Here is a 13,186-nt window from a genome sequence, read left to right as displayed (position 1 = left end):
GGAAGGGCTATTATTTCATATCAACGGCAATATGCACTTGAATGTATGCTAATGCCGCCGTAAATGGAGATGAAATTGAATTTATTATCACTGCAGATCCGCTTGAAGAGGCAGTAGTGGCAGCTAGGGGTCATATTTGCTCCGATTTAACTGCTGGCCAGGGTTATGGGGAAGTGGCCCCAGTGCGGCCCATCAGTCCGTATCCGAATCAGAATCAGTGTCTAATTGCATGGTGAGATGGACGCTCTCATTATCAGATGACTCGCCCTCCGAGGCCATGTGAACATCGTCAATCATCTTCGTTTGGCTATGTGTTTCATGATTATTGCCGCCGTGTGCTGTGTCTGCTGTGGTCTTCCAGGAAGGGCCCGCAAACGGGCTTTCTGTACAAAAGCTATCTTTAGTGACAAAAACATTGCTTGTCGCGCACAAAGTGTTTTGCGTACTAGTACTGCCTGGGATAGGATGGTCTTCGGGATGGCCAAGGCCGGGTTGTTGATCCATGGGACGATCATGCCGAACATGATCTTCTTGTGCTGGCTCAGGCTTCATAATAAAATCCATGCTCTCATCCTCGGAATCCCCATGGCGGGTATCGTCCAAAGGACGCTGTACATTTGAAGTAGGTAGGGGTGGCATTCGGGGTCTGAGAATAATCTCGACTATATCATCGCTGCCGAAATCTCTAGTAAGATGCGGAAGTATGCTAGCCATAGCCATCCCATTCTTCCCCAAAAAGGGGTACAAAACACTGGACAACATAGCATGTTTGTTGTGAGTTAGGATTGCGGTACGTTCGACTAGCGAACGCAGCGGCATATCTAGATGCTGTTGTGGTAGAGTTGATAGCAACAGAGGCAAGAGCTTCGCTGCAGCGACCTGGAGTTTTGCCTCTGCATTTATACTCGAGTTTTCAACGCCCATTGCTAAACTGATACCTTTGTGGTGGAGGAGCGCATTGGAATTTTGGGATGCTGTAATGCTATGGCCATTGGGGGTTTTCTCGACACTTTCAGCGACCCCAAGTTTGGTCGAGTTTGGATCGATGGGAACCAGATCTTTGCAGCACCACCGTATGATGGGCGCAAGTTTACTAGTTTGAGATTTGTTAAGGCTTTGGCCAACATGAATCAAAACACTAGCCATGACAGTATAGGTGACTGATCGGAACTCAGGATTGCTCCTACCAGAAGGAAAACTCCATAGTAGCTGGCAGAGAATGCCGTCCGCTAGCGGAACGAAGCCTTGGTCTAACCTCGTAGCAATGGCATCGACGAGTTGCAAGCCGGCAATATATATTTGAGGCATGCCACACCATAAGGCGTCCTTCTCATCGCGATCAATACCAGGATGGAGTCGAACGCTCCCTTGTCCCGAAGATGAGCTTGAGGACGGTATGGAGATTGATAGCATCCTTGTAATCATATCCACAATAGCTCCTAGAGGTATAGAGACAGATGGCGAGGTTTCACTCCGAAAGTATTCCGTCAGAAACTCGATCAAGCCCGTCAATCGCTCCACACCAGCGAGTATACCATTCCATGCTGGTAGGTCGCTAGGAGTGTTTCCGCCACCACATAGATCGAGGTTGAGGTCAACAGGTGCAGTTGTATAACCTGCGGTCGATTCCCAATCCTCGATAACGGCTCTAAATACATTATCGGCAGTCATGTGGATATCTTTTACAATATTGCGGATTTCCTTTCCCCATTCTTCTCCGCCACCGTTCTTGGGGGCGGTCTGGTGCAGAGCCACGACAAGATGGCGTGCACTCTCCCTGGTCGACAATGGCACAAACATCCCATCCGACACAGTCGGAGCAAGATACGACCTTGTCACAGTCCGGATCCGAGACGCGAACGGTCGGTAGAGGGTGGTGTGGCGAGGTAATAGAGTGGTGAAGGACTGGAATACAGCTTCGACCAGAGAGCATGGCAACCCGGGGGCACCGTCTGGTGAAGCAGAAACTAGATTTAAACAAGATGTTATGAAGCTGGGTAGCATTGGAGTCGTAATCTCTCGGATGAGCGTTGGATATTGATGGGTTAGGCAATATATTTTGGTGAGTGCCATTATACACAATTCCTTTGATACAACAGGATCGGGCTTCTGAGTGATAGTTAGTAGGCATTCATTGTGGACGGAGGAGGCCGCATTTTCTCACCACGAGGATAGATAGTAGCCCTCGAACCCATGACTCTGAACCACGCAGGATCTCCCATTCCCCCACTTCTACCACGCCTTTGATCATGACCATAGCCGCGAACCTCCCTTCTGGACTTCGGCCATTGAGCAAGGCAGACAGTTGCGTCTTTAGCTTGTGGATAAGCCCGGAACTCGCTGAAGCATCAGCTAGATTTGCATTTGCATTTGAAGTAGGGGATGACAGCGGGGCCTGGCATTGCGATATGTATCGCAGAAGTGTTGGGAGGCGGCGTGGAAGTTCAGGGACAGGAATTGCGCTGAGCTGAAAGCAGAGGACACGCAGTTCTGGCGGAAGAGACATTGCGAATAGAGAGACCGGGGAATTGATTTCCGTGCGCTCAGCTTTGTGCGCGAAACTGCTTGGATTAGGGACCTATACTTAGGCCATGGACTAGATTTTGGGGTTGTAAATCTCAAAGGCCCAAAAAAGCACTTCAGCCAAATCCTAGATCCCTCGGACGGCGGATGCCAATTGTAGTATATTCGGCAATGCCTAGAAGACACTTAAAAAGCCTACGTAGGAGCTGGCGATATGAACTCCTCAAAGTTCGACGTCTAGGGTTTGTTAACACGGTGACTGAAGTGAAGTCTCTGGCACCTTTCCAAAAAAAAACTTAAGTGCGGAACTGCGTGTTTTGATTGGCTATCACAACTACGAACAACAAATCCAGGTTCCCTACGCTGCTTTCTGCCCTCCAGATCTCCCCCAGAATAAGCTCCCTCCCTCCTCTCTCACTCATGTCTCAGCCTTGCACTGTCGATGCTTGATACTTTACGGTTATGCACCAGCAACTTTGACCGTTGTATAATGCAATTGCCATCTGTGGCGCGCGACCTTCACATCATCCGGGACCTTTCCTAGCCCCAACGATGAGCGTACGTTAAGTTATGACCCCTAGCCCCAAGACCCCGCCCGAGAGAACACAACTGACCTGTGGTTGCGCAGCGCGAGCAAACAAAGGCGGCCTATTATATCCAACAGTTGGATGAGGCGCGATGCCAGGGCAATTGGGATGCAGTGCCTGAGCTGGTGAGGAAGGTTAAGAAACATGCGCCTAACCGGACCTGTACGTGCTATACCAAGGGCCCCTTTCTAGATTTAGATCGACGGCCACCGAGGGTCTACGGATGTGCATGAGCGGGCATTAACATCAGGAGCAGGCCTCGCATTAACCGCCGAATCCGAATATGCCTTGAGGCAAGCGTTGTTCAATCAATCCAGCTCCTCTCGCCCCACCGCCACAAGGCCTTCGAGTGCAGCAGCGACTCAACCGGCGGCTATTTCCCGATATATTCCCCCGTTATTAGATGCCATAGAGCGAGAGCAGACTTTTGGTGAGGATCAGTTCCAGGCGGCAGTATGCCTCGGGTGGATACATTGGGAGCTGGGTGAGCCTGCCCTCGCTGCGTCTAGGCTTCCCAAGAATATAGAGGAGAAATTTTCGGAGCTGGATGGCATCAATGAAAGCTCAGCAGGATGGACCAGAATATGTGCGGTGAAAGCTACATACATAAAGGGTATGTCACAAATACAGGCAGGGGCTTCTGCTGAAGCGTTGGAAACCTTTGACTCTGCTTTGCCAATTCTGCCAACTACAACATCTACGCCACCTGGCAAGGAGCTGCGCTTCTGGGAGGAACTTTTTCTAGCTGAATTTTGCATGATTTCGAGCCATGCAATCAAGTCCAAGGTAACCCCGTCACTGGAAGCAGAGACGCTCTCTGCCTTTCGCGCTTGGGCCCAATTTTGGGACGCCCAATCTCCAGCAGCTACAGGTGGTCATGCAGTCCAAGCAGATGCTCCTCGACGACGCGTATGGAAAGAATACTATATGGTACTTTCACATCTCTTGCAACAAGAACTGCCATATCCAACAACACCTTTAGCTGTTACCTACGCTGAGTCCTCGGCCAGATTGCAGCAACACACAGAGTTAAAACGGGTCGAGGCGAGATATGAGGCCCTTCTCCTAAGTGAGGTCCAATTCCCAAGAGCAGACCAGGCCAGTGAAGAGGTTGAAGCTTTCGTGGAAATGGTCATGCAGAATTGGCACGTTCTCTGTGGCGGTAGCTGGAAAGAGCAGGATTTGGGTGAGGGGGGGTTAGAGGGTGTTAGCAGAGGCGTTCTTGATATTCTTTATCGGGCTGCGACTAAGACTTTCCATTCGACGGCAATACTCAGGCATCTATTTGCAGCCCACTTAGCAATAGCTGAAGTCGAGTTAGCGCTCAAAGCATTCGATACCTATTTGGATATTGTTAAGAAGGGCAAGGCGCGGATAGAGAAAACCGGGCAATCAGAGCATAGCCTAGATGATGATGAGACAGTGCTTAGGACAGTTTCTGAATGCATCAAAGCCCTTTGCCGTTACAGACCGCGCCAAGGAGCAGAGAGAGCGAGGGAACTGGGGCAGTACTTGACAGATTGGCTTGATAAGCGCCGTCCGTTTGAGCAACATAATGGCAATGGTCGAAGTCTTGCGAATGGACTTTCAGGAAACCCGAACACTATAATTGCTCCAAGGGTATTCGCTATAGTCTGGCGTTGCATTGGGCTGAGCCATGCTCAATGGGCACAAGAAACGCGTGACGCATCAGCTAGAGAGGACATTCAACTTCAGGCAATCACATGCTTCCGCAAAGCTCTTTCTCCAGAGTACGAGAGTTCCACAGACGTGGAGACTTTGTTCGCTTTAGCAACCATCCTTGCTGAACGCAGGGAACTAGGCCCAGCTATTGAGGTTTTAAAGGTTGGGCTATTGCCACCTCGGCCATGTACGCCTATCTCTTCCCACGCGTCGGGTCTCTCGTATGGATTAAGACCATATCCCGGGCGTTTCGCGAGAGAGAAATCATTGATACCTTTATGGCATCTCATGGCCTTGTTGCTCAGTGCGCGGCAGGACTTTGCTACTGCAGTAAGGTCATGTGAAGGGGCCTTTGAGCAATTCCAGGACCCTAAATATCTTTTTGGAGAACAGCAGCTCAATAGGACCTACCGAAGCGACCATTTGAGTGCCAATATTACCCCCCAGGACTCGGGAATTGTCGATGACATGAACGATTTCGAAAAGGTCTGCGTGCTCGAGGTCAAAATGACACAGTTAACGCTTATTGAGGTGCTCGAAGGACCTGAAGTAGCAGTCAATGCAAGTGATGAACTCTTGAGCCTCTACGCAAGACTTTTTGGCGACGTACATGAGGAATCATCTCCTGTGAGGGCAGTTGGAGGTAGTCTGCCCCCTAAAAGCTCTTCGGGTACCGTCAAAACAATTAAAGGCAGTATATTTGGAAGAACCGGTCGGTCCACTCAGAAATCAAACTCACTCGGAACCACTCTCACCGAAAAGGCCAATGCTCCGCGCCCTCAAACTGCACAGACGATAGCAAGTACAGCAGCCCCTACTATCCAAGTCACAGAGGAAAGGATACCTGTAGACAAGCAAACCAAAAATTCAAAAAAAGGCGTGCACCACCACGAGAAATTACACAAACGCGGTGATAGCGTTTCCAGGAAAAATAGTACTAGTGCCCGAAACAGAAGCAGTAGCACCGGTCCAAGATGGAATCTTGGAGCGGCAGATACTACAGTGGGGCCTATTGCAACCATGGCAGAGGTTGCTAAAGGCACAGATAACGGAGATGAACTGTTTAGTGGTGAGCATGGCCAAGTGGGCTTGGCTCTGACTTCCGATTCCTCTGCGCAGCCGCTGCCGGCCCGATCCCATCAAATGTTGGACCAGGAACCTGCTTTCAAGGCCGCACATCTCGACCCCAGGGTTGCGCGGGGTAGGAGACTTCTACAGGCATCACCTTATTCGACTTCGACAGCCCCAGTAATGCGATTTCCAAAGGACCAAGAAAGACGCAGTAGGAAAGCAATCCTACTTAAAGTTTGGCTATTTATCGGTGGTTTCTACCGACGAGCATCGATGTTCGATGATGCTAAAGGCGCTATCGAAGAAGCCCAGAACTTAGTTGAAACGTTAGAAATCGAAGTTTCTAAAGAACTAAAGGGTAACCCTCATATACAGCATTCAAGTTGGGGTTGTGGAAAAAGTGTTGGTGAATTGTGGAGCGATGTTTTTGTAGAGGTAAAAATCCCACATCCGGGTTCATTTTAGTTGTCACTGACGCCCCCTCAGCGTGGATCCATTGCAGTCGCTGAATCTTCTCCTTACACTGGCCTGGAATACTTTGAATCTGCACTTACGAGCTTCGCGGACCACCCCTTGGCGATAGTTGGTCTATCGAGTTTACTTCTCGACATCTATACTGAAGATCTACTTCCCCCAACCCCAGTACCACCGCTTACTGCGCCTAATGGCCACCAAATCCCTTCAGCATCAACGCTAGCTCCCATGGTTGCGTCTCCATCTCGAAAAATTCCGTATCATTCACGCACGACCCCGTCATCCTCCTCACCCCTTACTCCTCAGCGGCCACTTGGTTTACCTTCACCAACGTCTGCTATTAATTTTCCCAAAATTCGACCACCCCCTATCTGTCCAGAGCCTTTTGACGAAGAATCAACTCCTAAAGAATCATCTACGGTTCTCTTAGATCGACTAGCTGCAAGAGATAGGGCTTATGGTCTTCTCACCAGATTGACGAAGCTTGGGTCAGGATGGAACCTTAGCGAAGCTTGGTTTGCGCTGGCTAGGGCTTATGAGGAAGGTGGGCAACCTGAGAAGGCCAGGCAAGCATTATGGTGGTGTGTAGAGCTCGAGGAGGGCAGAGCCGTGAGAGATTGGAGTGTGGTTGGGGGCGGCAGATATGTTCTGTGATTTTGACGATATACACCAAACTGGATAGCTCAATATCGTAGTGTTGGAAATAGATGAGACCTACCTACTTATTCAGCATGGGAAGTATAGCGGAGCGGGAATTACATAATCTTAGTACACTCTCATTCCACTTCCTCTTGGGTACATACTAGCTGTGGGTGAGCCGATGTCTTTTTCGAAACGGCGCCTAGCAAATCTCCATTCAAGGCATCTTAGGCGAGACTAGGTCTAATAGGATTTATAAGCCATATGCCTCTTACATTGCGCACTGAACTCTTACTTGCACTCTATTCTTTTTTGGCCTTGCATCTTATTCCATTTCTCAGGTGGAGAACCTCAATGTTCCCTCTTTCATCTAACACTTGGCATTGCAAAACGTTTACGGATGATTTATATAAGACGAATTATACAGAAAACTATATTTTCCAAAACATGCAAGATACAGCCAATTCCCAAGTTTTATTTCTCCAGCACAAAACTCACCATCGCCCTCCCAGGAACACTCCCTGTCACCACCCCAGCGCTCGAAATGCTCGCCGTAGTTGTACTCATGTCATGTGTATTATCTGTGAGCCATGCAGTGACCTTCGTCGCCGCAAAATCTCCGTTAGTGCTAATACTCAAGCTCGCTGCGCTTGCACCTGTATTAATGACCACCATAGCTAGAGTTCCATCCGTATTCAGATATGCACTCATTTGCAAGCCGTTCCCGCCTCCTGAGGTTCCTACTCTGACGGACCCTGGTTTTGCACTCCTGGCAAACTGCCCAAATGCCCATAGCCGCTTGGAAACACTATAGGTGGTGCCAGAAACCGATATAAGCTTGGAGTTTGTGTTGCCGGTTTGGAGGCCAATCCAATACAGATAGGCGCTACAATTTGCATTCACCACCGCAGTATGGATCAGCGAGGCCCAGCGCATACCTTCTCCCGCTCCACCAGAGCTGTAAAATGCTGTCTGCCATGCCCCATTTAAATCCGCGTTCTCAGTCTGCCAAACCCGCCGGGTCGTGCTGAGAGGGTTTCCAGGGGAGCTGGTATACGGGTGAGAAGTGATGACTGAGAGGAGAGACTCGGCACCCGCCGATCTGATCTGGGAAGTCATGCTGGCCTGGTTGGACCAACCCTCAGAGTCGCAGCAGTTGATACCGGTTGAGAGATTGGCCGCCTTGATAGTCGGGGAAAGAACTTTGATGAAATCTGCTGCTTGTGTTCCGGATGAGAGCATGCTGGCATAACTTGCACTATTAAGCAAAGTTAGATCGATTAGATTAGGGGGGATGAAGGGGGGGGGGGGAGATGGAGGGGAGTACTTGCCTAAATTCTGGCTCATTGAGGAAACCCAGATGCGTGATATCAATACCCGCTTCTTGATAATACTTTACATATTGGACGAGGTAATTTGCATAGGCTTGTTTCCAATCGCCGCTGGAGCAGCCATGCCCACTGACTCCACATAGATACCCACCGTTATTCTCGTTGTTGTTCGTCTTCATATATCCCGGTGCGCTCCATGCGTTGGCATAAAATGTCCTGACACCATAGGTATATGCTTGCTTGGCGACGAACAACTGGCCACTGTCTTTCCCATCCCAAATATAATTTGGAGCGGCACTAGGAGACCCGGGGCTCTTGGGTGCAATAGAATTCATGTGGTCGCTGCTTGAATCTGGGGATGAACCAATACCGATGCGCAATATCGTCATTCCCGCCCCCGTTTGCGGATCGAAGAGTAGGTCAAGAACCTCCTTTTGCTGTTTGGCTGGAAGATTGACGATAACGTTCGCCCTCTGAAATGCCTCCGAAAATCCAAAACCATCCATTGTTTGGTATTTTTTGCTCACATCTATAGTTATTGCAGTCCCCGACTGTCTTGATAAATTCGGCCATGCTACCGCTATTGAGGGAATAGTAGCGGCTAACGCACAATGAAGAAAATGCATTTTTCTCTTGCCTTGAGTTACAAGGCAAAGGATGAGAGTTAAAAAATTATAAGGGAAGCTTGAAGGAGAGCACAAATAGTACAACCCCTTAACGAGATTGAGATATTCAACCAGCGAGGCTTGCCCATTTTTATAACTAGAAGTCCAACGACTTTGCGTATACCAAGAAGGTTCAACGGAAGTTTTTGTTTAGCCTTGCAACTGGCCGCGATATTGGGGTACTAGGGTATCTTCGGTATTGCGAGCGACGTGCAAGCCCAGGACAGAACACTTAAAATCCACAAGTGATATTGGGTTATGAGTGCGGACAACCAAGGTTCTCCGCCAATTACTAGGTTCGGATAAACAGGTCTCTGCCGGAATGTATAGTAGATAGTTGTATCATCGCGAGGCTAAAAGTAAAGGGGAAACATTTTCCCATTTTGCGACCCTATCATAATGCTCTCTGCAATCCTTCGTGAAAGCCAAGACAAGCCGTATTAATTGAATATAAGTCGCAGGGTATTTGTCACCCTCCGTGGACAATGGAGAGTTTTGAAGGCCACTGAATGTCTAGTTCTCGGCAATTGGAATTATCTAAAACACCCGGATATTAGAAATCGGTTCTGCTCTCTATTTAATAACACTGCTAACTAGCTAACCAAAAAATTACATAATTATATGTTTCACTGAGTGTGGTGTTATAGTACTTAGGATCTACACATCTAGTATTGATTATAATAATTTGGCTACTCAGCTTTTGAAGTGGCGTATAGTTGATATGAGTAGCTAGAAGAATAGGCGACGATGAGCGCCACAGGCCTAGAGGATATATGATTTTTCAATAGATGGCACATTGAGTGCAATAAAATAAATAGTGCGATTTTTTAAGGAAGTTGTAAGTTTTTAATTATGTTTTGTGTACTGCGGAGACGCTATCCTACCTGTACCATATCGTATACCAGATGCGGACAAGATAAGGAGAGACGAAGCATTGGTGACGAGAAGTGACTATACTCAAGATGGCACAAGGATGAATTCTCTAGGCTATCGGGTGGGACTGATCAAGGGGAGTTAAAAAGCGAGTAGGCTAGAGTAGGCATTTACCTTCGTGAGATTCCTCCTAGCCTCAGCCCGGTACTATAGGACCTCTGGGTGAGTCGGTGAAGGAATTAGCACAGCAACGGATATTGTAACTGCTTGTGATGTTTCTTCACAATGTCTAATTCAAGCGGTTGGCCGAGTTCTTTGTGTACAGAATTTCCAAATCATGATGAGATAATCTTCTCATGGAATCTCTTCATATATCCTATCACCTTCCTGGGGTGGTTGTAAGAAGTCATTTGGCACTTGCTTCGGGATCTGTCGCTCCTCAGCCCACTGTCTAATTGCTTCGAAGTTTTTGCATTTATGCTCAGTGTTGAAGTCCACAAACGCTTTTGGTGCATGCAAGTCCCACCAGACTTGGCCGAGAAGTCCAGTATCGGGCATGCACATCAACTGCTGGCGGATGATGTCGAGGCAATGGGTTACATGAAAGCGAACGATGTTGTCTTTATTCTTGAATGCACCATTACCTCGAGCATGGTAATAATCATAGTTGAAATAGAGCGCTTGCCGAAGTAGATCAAGGCAGTGGAGATGATGCAGTCCTTCGACATTGGCGGGGAAGCCACCGCCATATCTAGAGGAAATCTTCACTTGGTCTAGTAACAGGCCGGATTCGGTGGCTTCGCTGGCGGGAACAGCCAAACTCCTATCTTCGAGGGGTCATTAAATATAAGCAAACAGATCTGGAGGAAGGATATTTACAATTAACACCAATCGACCCCCATGCGGCATCAACTTCAGGTCCGGCACTTTGTCGAAAAACGTTCTCCTTCAGGAGCGAGCCGTTAAACCGAACCGTATGCAGCGACGTGTCAACTTTCTTGAGGATTGGAGCTATTTAATATCTTAGCAGCTGCTTTCGGGCTAGTGGACATCAGGGGGCCTTTACAGTACTTCTGAACTTGTGTAATACATTCCCTCTGAAACCAGGCGGACTTTTGACTCCCAAGAAAAACACCCAAGGCAAAAGCAGATATGGTGCTCATAAAAGCGACAAATATGTGGAGGAGGATTCGATTATGATTTCTAGTAGAGCTGTTGTACTGTACGAACCCTTTCGACAGCAATTGCTCTTGGGCCTCAAATGACGATGAGCCATGCTCGCTCTCGCCTTTCAGTGAGGTGTACATGGCGTTGGGAAGTAGAAAGCGGCAACGAGTCCCAATATTAAGTGCGTGACGGAAGAAAGACAAGATGTTGACATGAACAATTTAGACGGAAATGGGCTTTAGAAATGGGTAGTCCTAGACGCCTCGATGGCAAAGCTCGACAATAACCCTTCGGTTAAGGCCGATCCATGACCATCTCAAAAGGGAACTGGTGGGAACCTTGAATAATTGTTTTTGTAACGGGATACGAGCTCCACAAGGTCGCACTTGCTCAACCAATAAAGCTTGCTACTCAAGACACTCATTCGCACAGAGTAGACCAGAGGAAGGGAGTCTCCATACGAGGCAACTCACATCATCAGCGAAGGCGCACATGGATGCCCATATATGACACGAGCCGGGAAGATACGAGACGGAGGCAAACTCTGTGATACCGTGATTATGGTGAGATTATGCGGCACGACAGCGAGATCACGGTGGTACTAGCGATCGGTCGTCACCGTTGACGTGCGTGTGCCAACTCAATTCGATCGGCTTTGAATCTTCGTGGCCCTGCAGAAGCTTTGGTTTGACTTGCAAAGGGAGTATACGAGATGTGTAGTAGCAACTAGCGTACTGCAAAGGGCCCATGACCTGGGTTGGCAGCTGGTTATGCAGCGCGTATACTAGGTAAAGCTTCTGTTCAACACTTCCCCTGCAACTTTGCAAGTTGCAACTACGCATCGACCTCATTTGCAGATTCGCTGGCCATCTCAAAGAACTCTTGCTCCCTGTGGCTATTGTTATAGGCATATGCGAACCGTTAACCAAGTGATCGACGGCGAGCTCACATGGACATCACCGCAACCACCCTTCTGCCTCGAGGGTCCGAGGTACAAACCTCAAGGAGGGGAAAATGCCGGCAGCCGTTTTGATTAGATCGTTTCCGAGTTTGATGCCGTTTGCACCATGTGCTACATGGTATATTGGACGTACTCTCCGATGTAGTTTGCCGTCAGATTTGCTTGAAAAGCTCCAAACGGCATGTTTGGCAAGGCCAAAATTGTTGAGTTTGTATTCATGATTAGATAGTAACCGTGATGTCGCCACCAACAACCTACCCGCCTGTGGTGGCATGGGGTTTGGTAGAGGTATACCGCTGTATACTCCACTATATATTTCAAGGTGATCGAAGGGATCCGTCTTCATCTTCAGCTTCATCAGTTTATCTCCATCCTCCCCTCTAGTCATATTATTTTTTACCTAAATCAAGCTTCTAAGCCTTTCACTCCCAAACTCCTTCCACCATGCGTGCTTTCCAGTTCATCGTTTTAGGCGGTGCGGCCGTCAGCTTTGTCGTCGCAGCTCCTGTTGCCGAGCCGGAGCCTTCTCCCTCCCCTCAGCTCAATTACAACGACTATGGTGGTATGTTTTTTGTGTGCGCTACTATAATAACACTTTTCTTTCATGTTAATCATTGTTAATAGACTATGGGAACTACGGCAAATACGACTACTACCCTACACCGGGTCCAACTCCCACTGCATATGGCAAGTACGCTTCATATGGCAAATACCCGGAGAAACGACAAGTAGCTCCTGATGAAGTAATCGACCCTGGAGACTATAGTGGTACGTGGTAATCTATATATTTTCAAAGGTCCGCGAGTAGTGCCAATTCCGACAGATTATGGCCAATACAACAATTACGCACAAAAGCGCGAAGCTGTCCCTGGCGAAGTAGTGGACTCCGCGAGTTATGGAAGTATGTATTAGTCCGTATCCTTTCTCGAGATTACATTAATGGAAAATCGAATAGATTATGGCAACTACGGTAGATACGGCAGATACGGCAGCTACGGAAGATACCCAGAGATGCTCGAAGCTGGTCCTGGCGAAGGAGCAGACCCTGCGAACCATGCCAGTATGTTCTGTCTGTATCCTTTCAAAGTTACATTAACTGAAATTTGAATAGATTACGACGGATGCGGCTCGCACCCGGAGAAGCGCGAGGTTGCTCTAGAGAGTGGACTTGATCGCGGCGTTATGTAACCCATTATTATTTGCTTTGGAGTC

At 48.3% G+C, this 13,186-nt stretch overlaps 5 protein-coding genes across 5 annotated transcripts; 2 read left to right on the top strand and 3 right to left on the bottom strand.

The window, feature by feature from the left end:
* Positions 1 to 192: 192 nt before the first annotated feature.
* Positions 193 to 2,506, bottom strand: BP5553_09530 (uncharacterized protein; the record flags this gene model as incomplete). The annotated part of the gene is made up of 2 exons (XM_032018153.1): positions 193 to 2,109; positions 2,165 to 2,506. The coding sequence occupies 2 exons, from the start codon at positions 2,504 to 2,506 to the stop codon at positions 193 to 195; spliced, it is 2,259 nt and encodes a 752-aa protein (XP_031866060.1).
* A 569-nt stretch (positions 2,507 to 3,075) lies between these two features.
* BP5553_09529 (Uncharacterized protein) lies at positions 3,076 to 6,992 on the top strand (the record flags this gene model as incomplete). The annotated part of the gene is made up of 4 exons (XM_032018152.1): positions 3,076 to 3,081; positions 3,152 to 3,272; positions 3,367 to 6,299; positions 6,351 to 6,992. 4 exons carry the CDS (start codon positions 3,076 to 3,078, stop codon positions 6,990 to 6,992), a joined length of 3,702 nt encoding a protein of 1,233 aa, XP_031866059.1.
* A 459-nt stretch (positions 6,993 to 7,451) lies between these two features.
* Positions 7,452 to 8,814, bottom strand: BP5553_09528 ((Trans)glycosidase; the record flags this gene model as incomplete). The annotated part of the gene is made up of 2 exons (XM_032018151.1): positions 7,452 to 8,235; positions 8,372 to 8,814. The coding sequence occupies 2 exons, from the start codon at positions 8,812 to 8,814 to the stop codon at positions 7,452 to 7,454; spliced, it is 1,227 nt and encodes a 408-aa protein (XP_031866058.1).
* A 1,386-nt stretch (positions 8,815 to 10,200) lies between these two features.
* Positions 10,201 to 11,153, bottom strand: BP5553_09527 (Uncharacterized protein; the record flags this gene model as incomplete). The annotated part of the gene is made up of 3 exons (XM_032018150.1): positions 10,201 to 10,673; positions 10,726 to 10,857; positions 10,913 to 11,153. 3 exons carry the CDS (start codon positions 11,151 to 11,153, stop codon positions 10,201 to 10,203), a joined length of 846 nt encoding a protein of 281 aa, XP_031866057.1.
* Positions 11,154 to 12,418: 1,265 nt separating this feature from the next.
* On the top strand, positions 12,419 to 13,162 carry BP5553_09526 (uncharacterized protein; the record flags this gene model as incomplete). The annotated part of the gene is made up of 5 exons (XM_032018149.1): positions 12,419 to 12,536; positions 12,599 to 12,742; positions 12,798 to 12,875; positions 12,930 to 13,034; positions 13,086 to 13,162. 5 exons carry the CDS (start codon positions 12,419 to 12,421, stop codon positions 13,160 to 13,162), a joined length of 522 nt encoding a protein of 173 aa, XP_031866056.1.
* Positions 13,163 to 13,186: the final 24 nt, after the last annotated feature.

Source organism: Venustampulla echinocandica (assembly GCF_003357145.1).
Source record: "Venustampulla echinocandica strain BP 5553 chromosome Unknown scaffold_10, whole genome shotgun sequence".
Lineage (NCBI taxonomy): Eukaryota > Fungi > Ascomycota > Leotiomycetes > Helotiales > Pleuroascaceae > Venustampulla > Venustampulla echinocandica.
The sequence above is the reverse complement of the archived record's forward strand: the minus strand, read 5'-3'. Positions and strand labels throughout refer to the sequence as shown.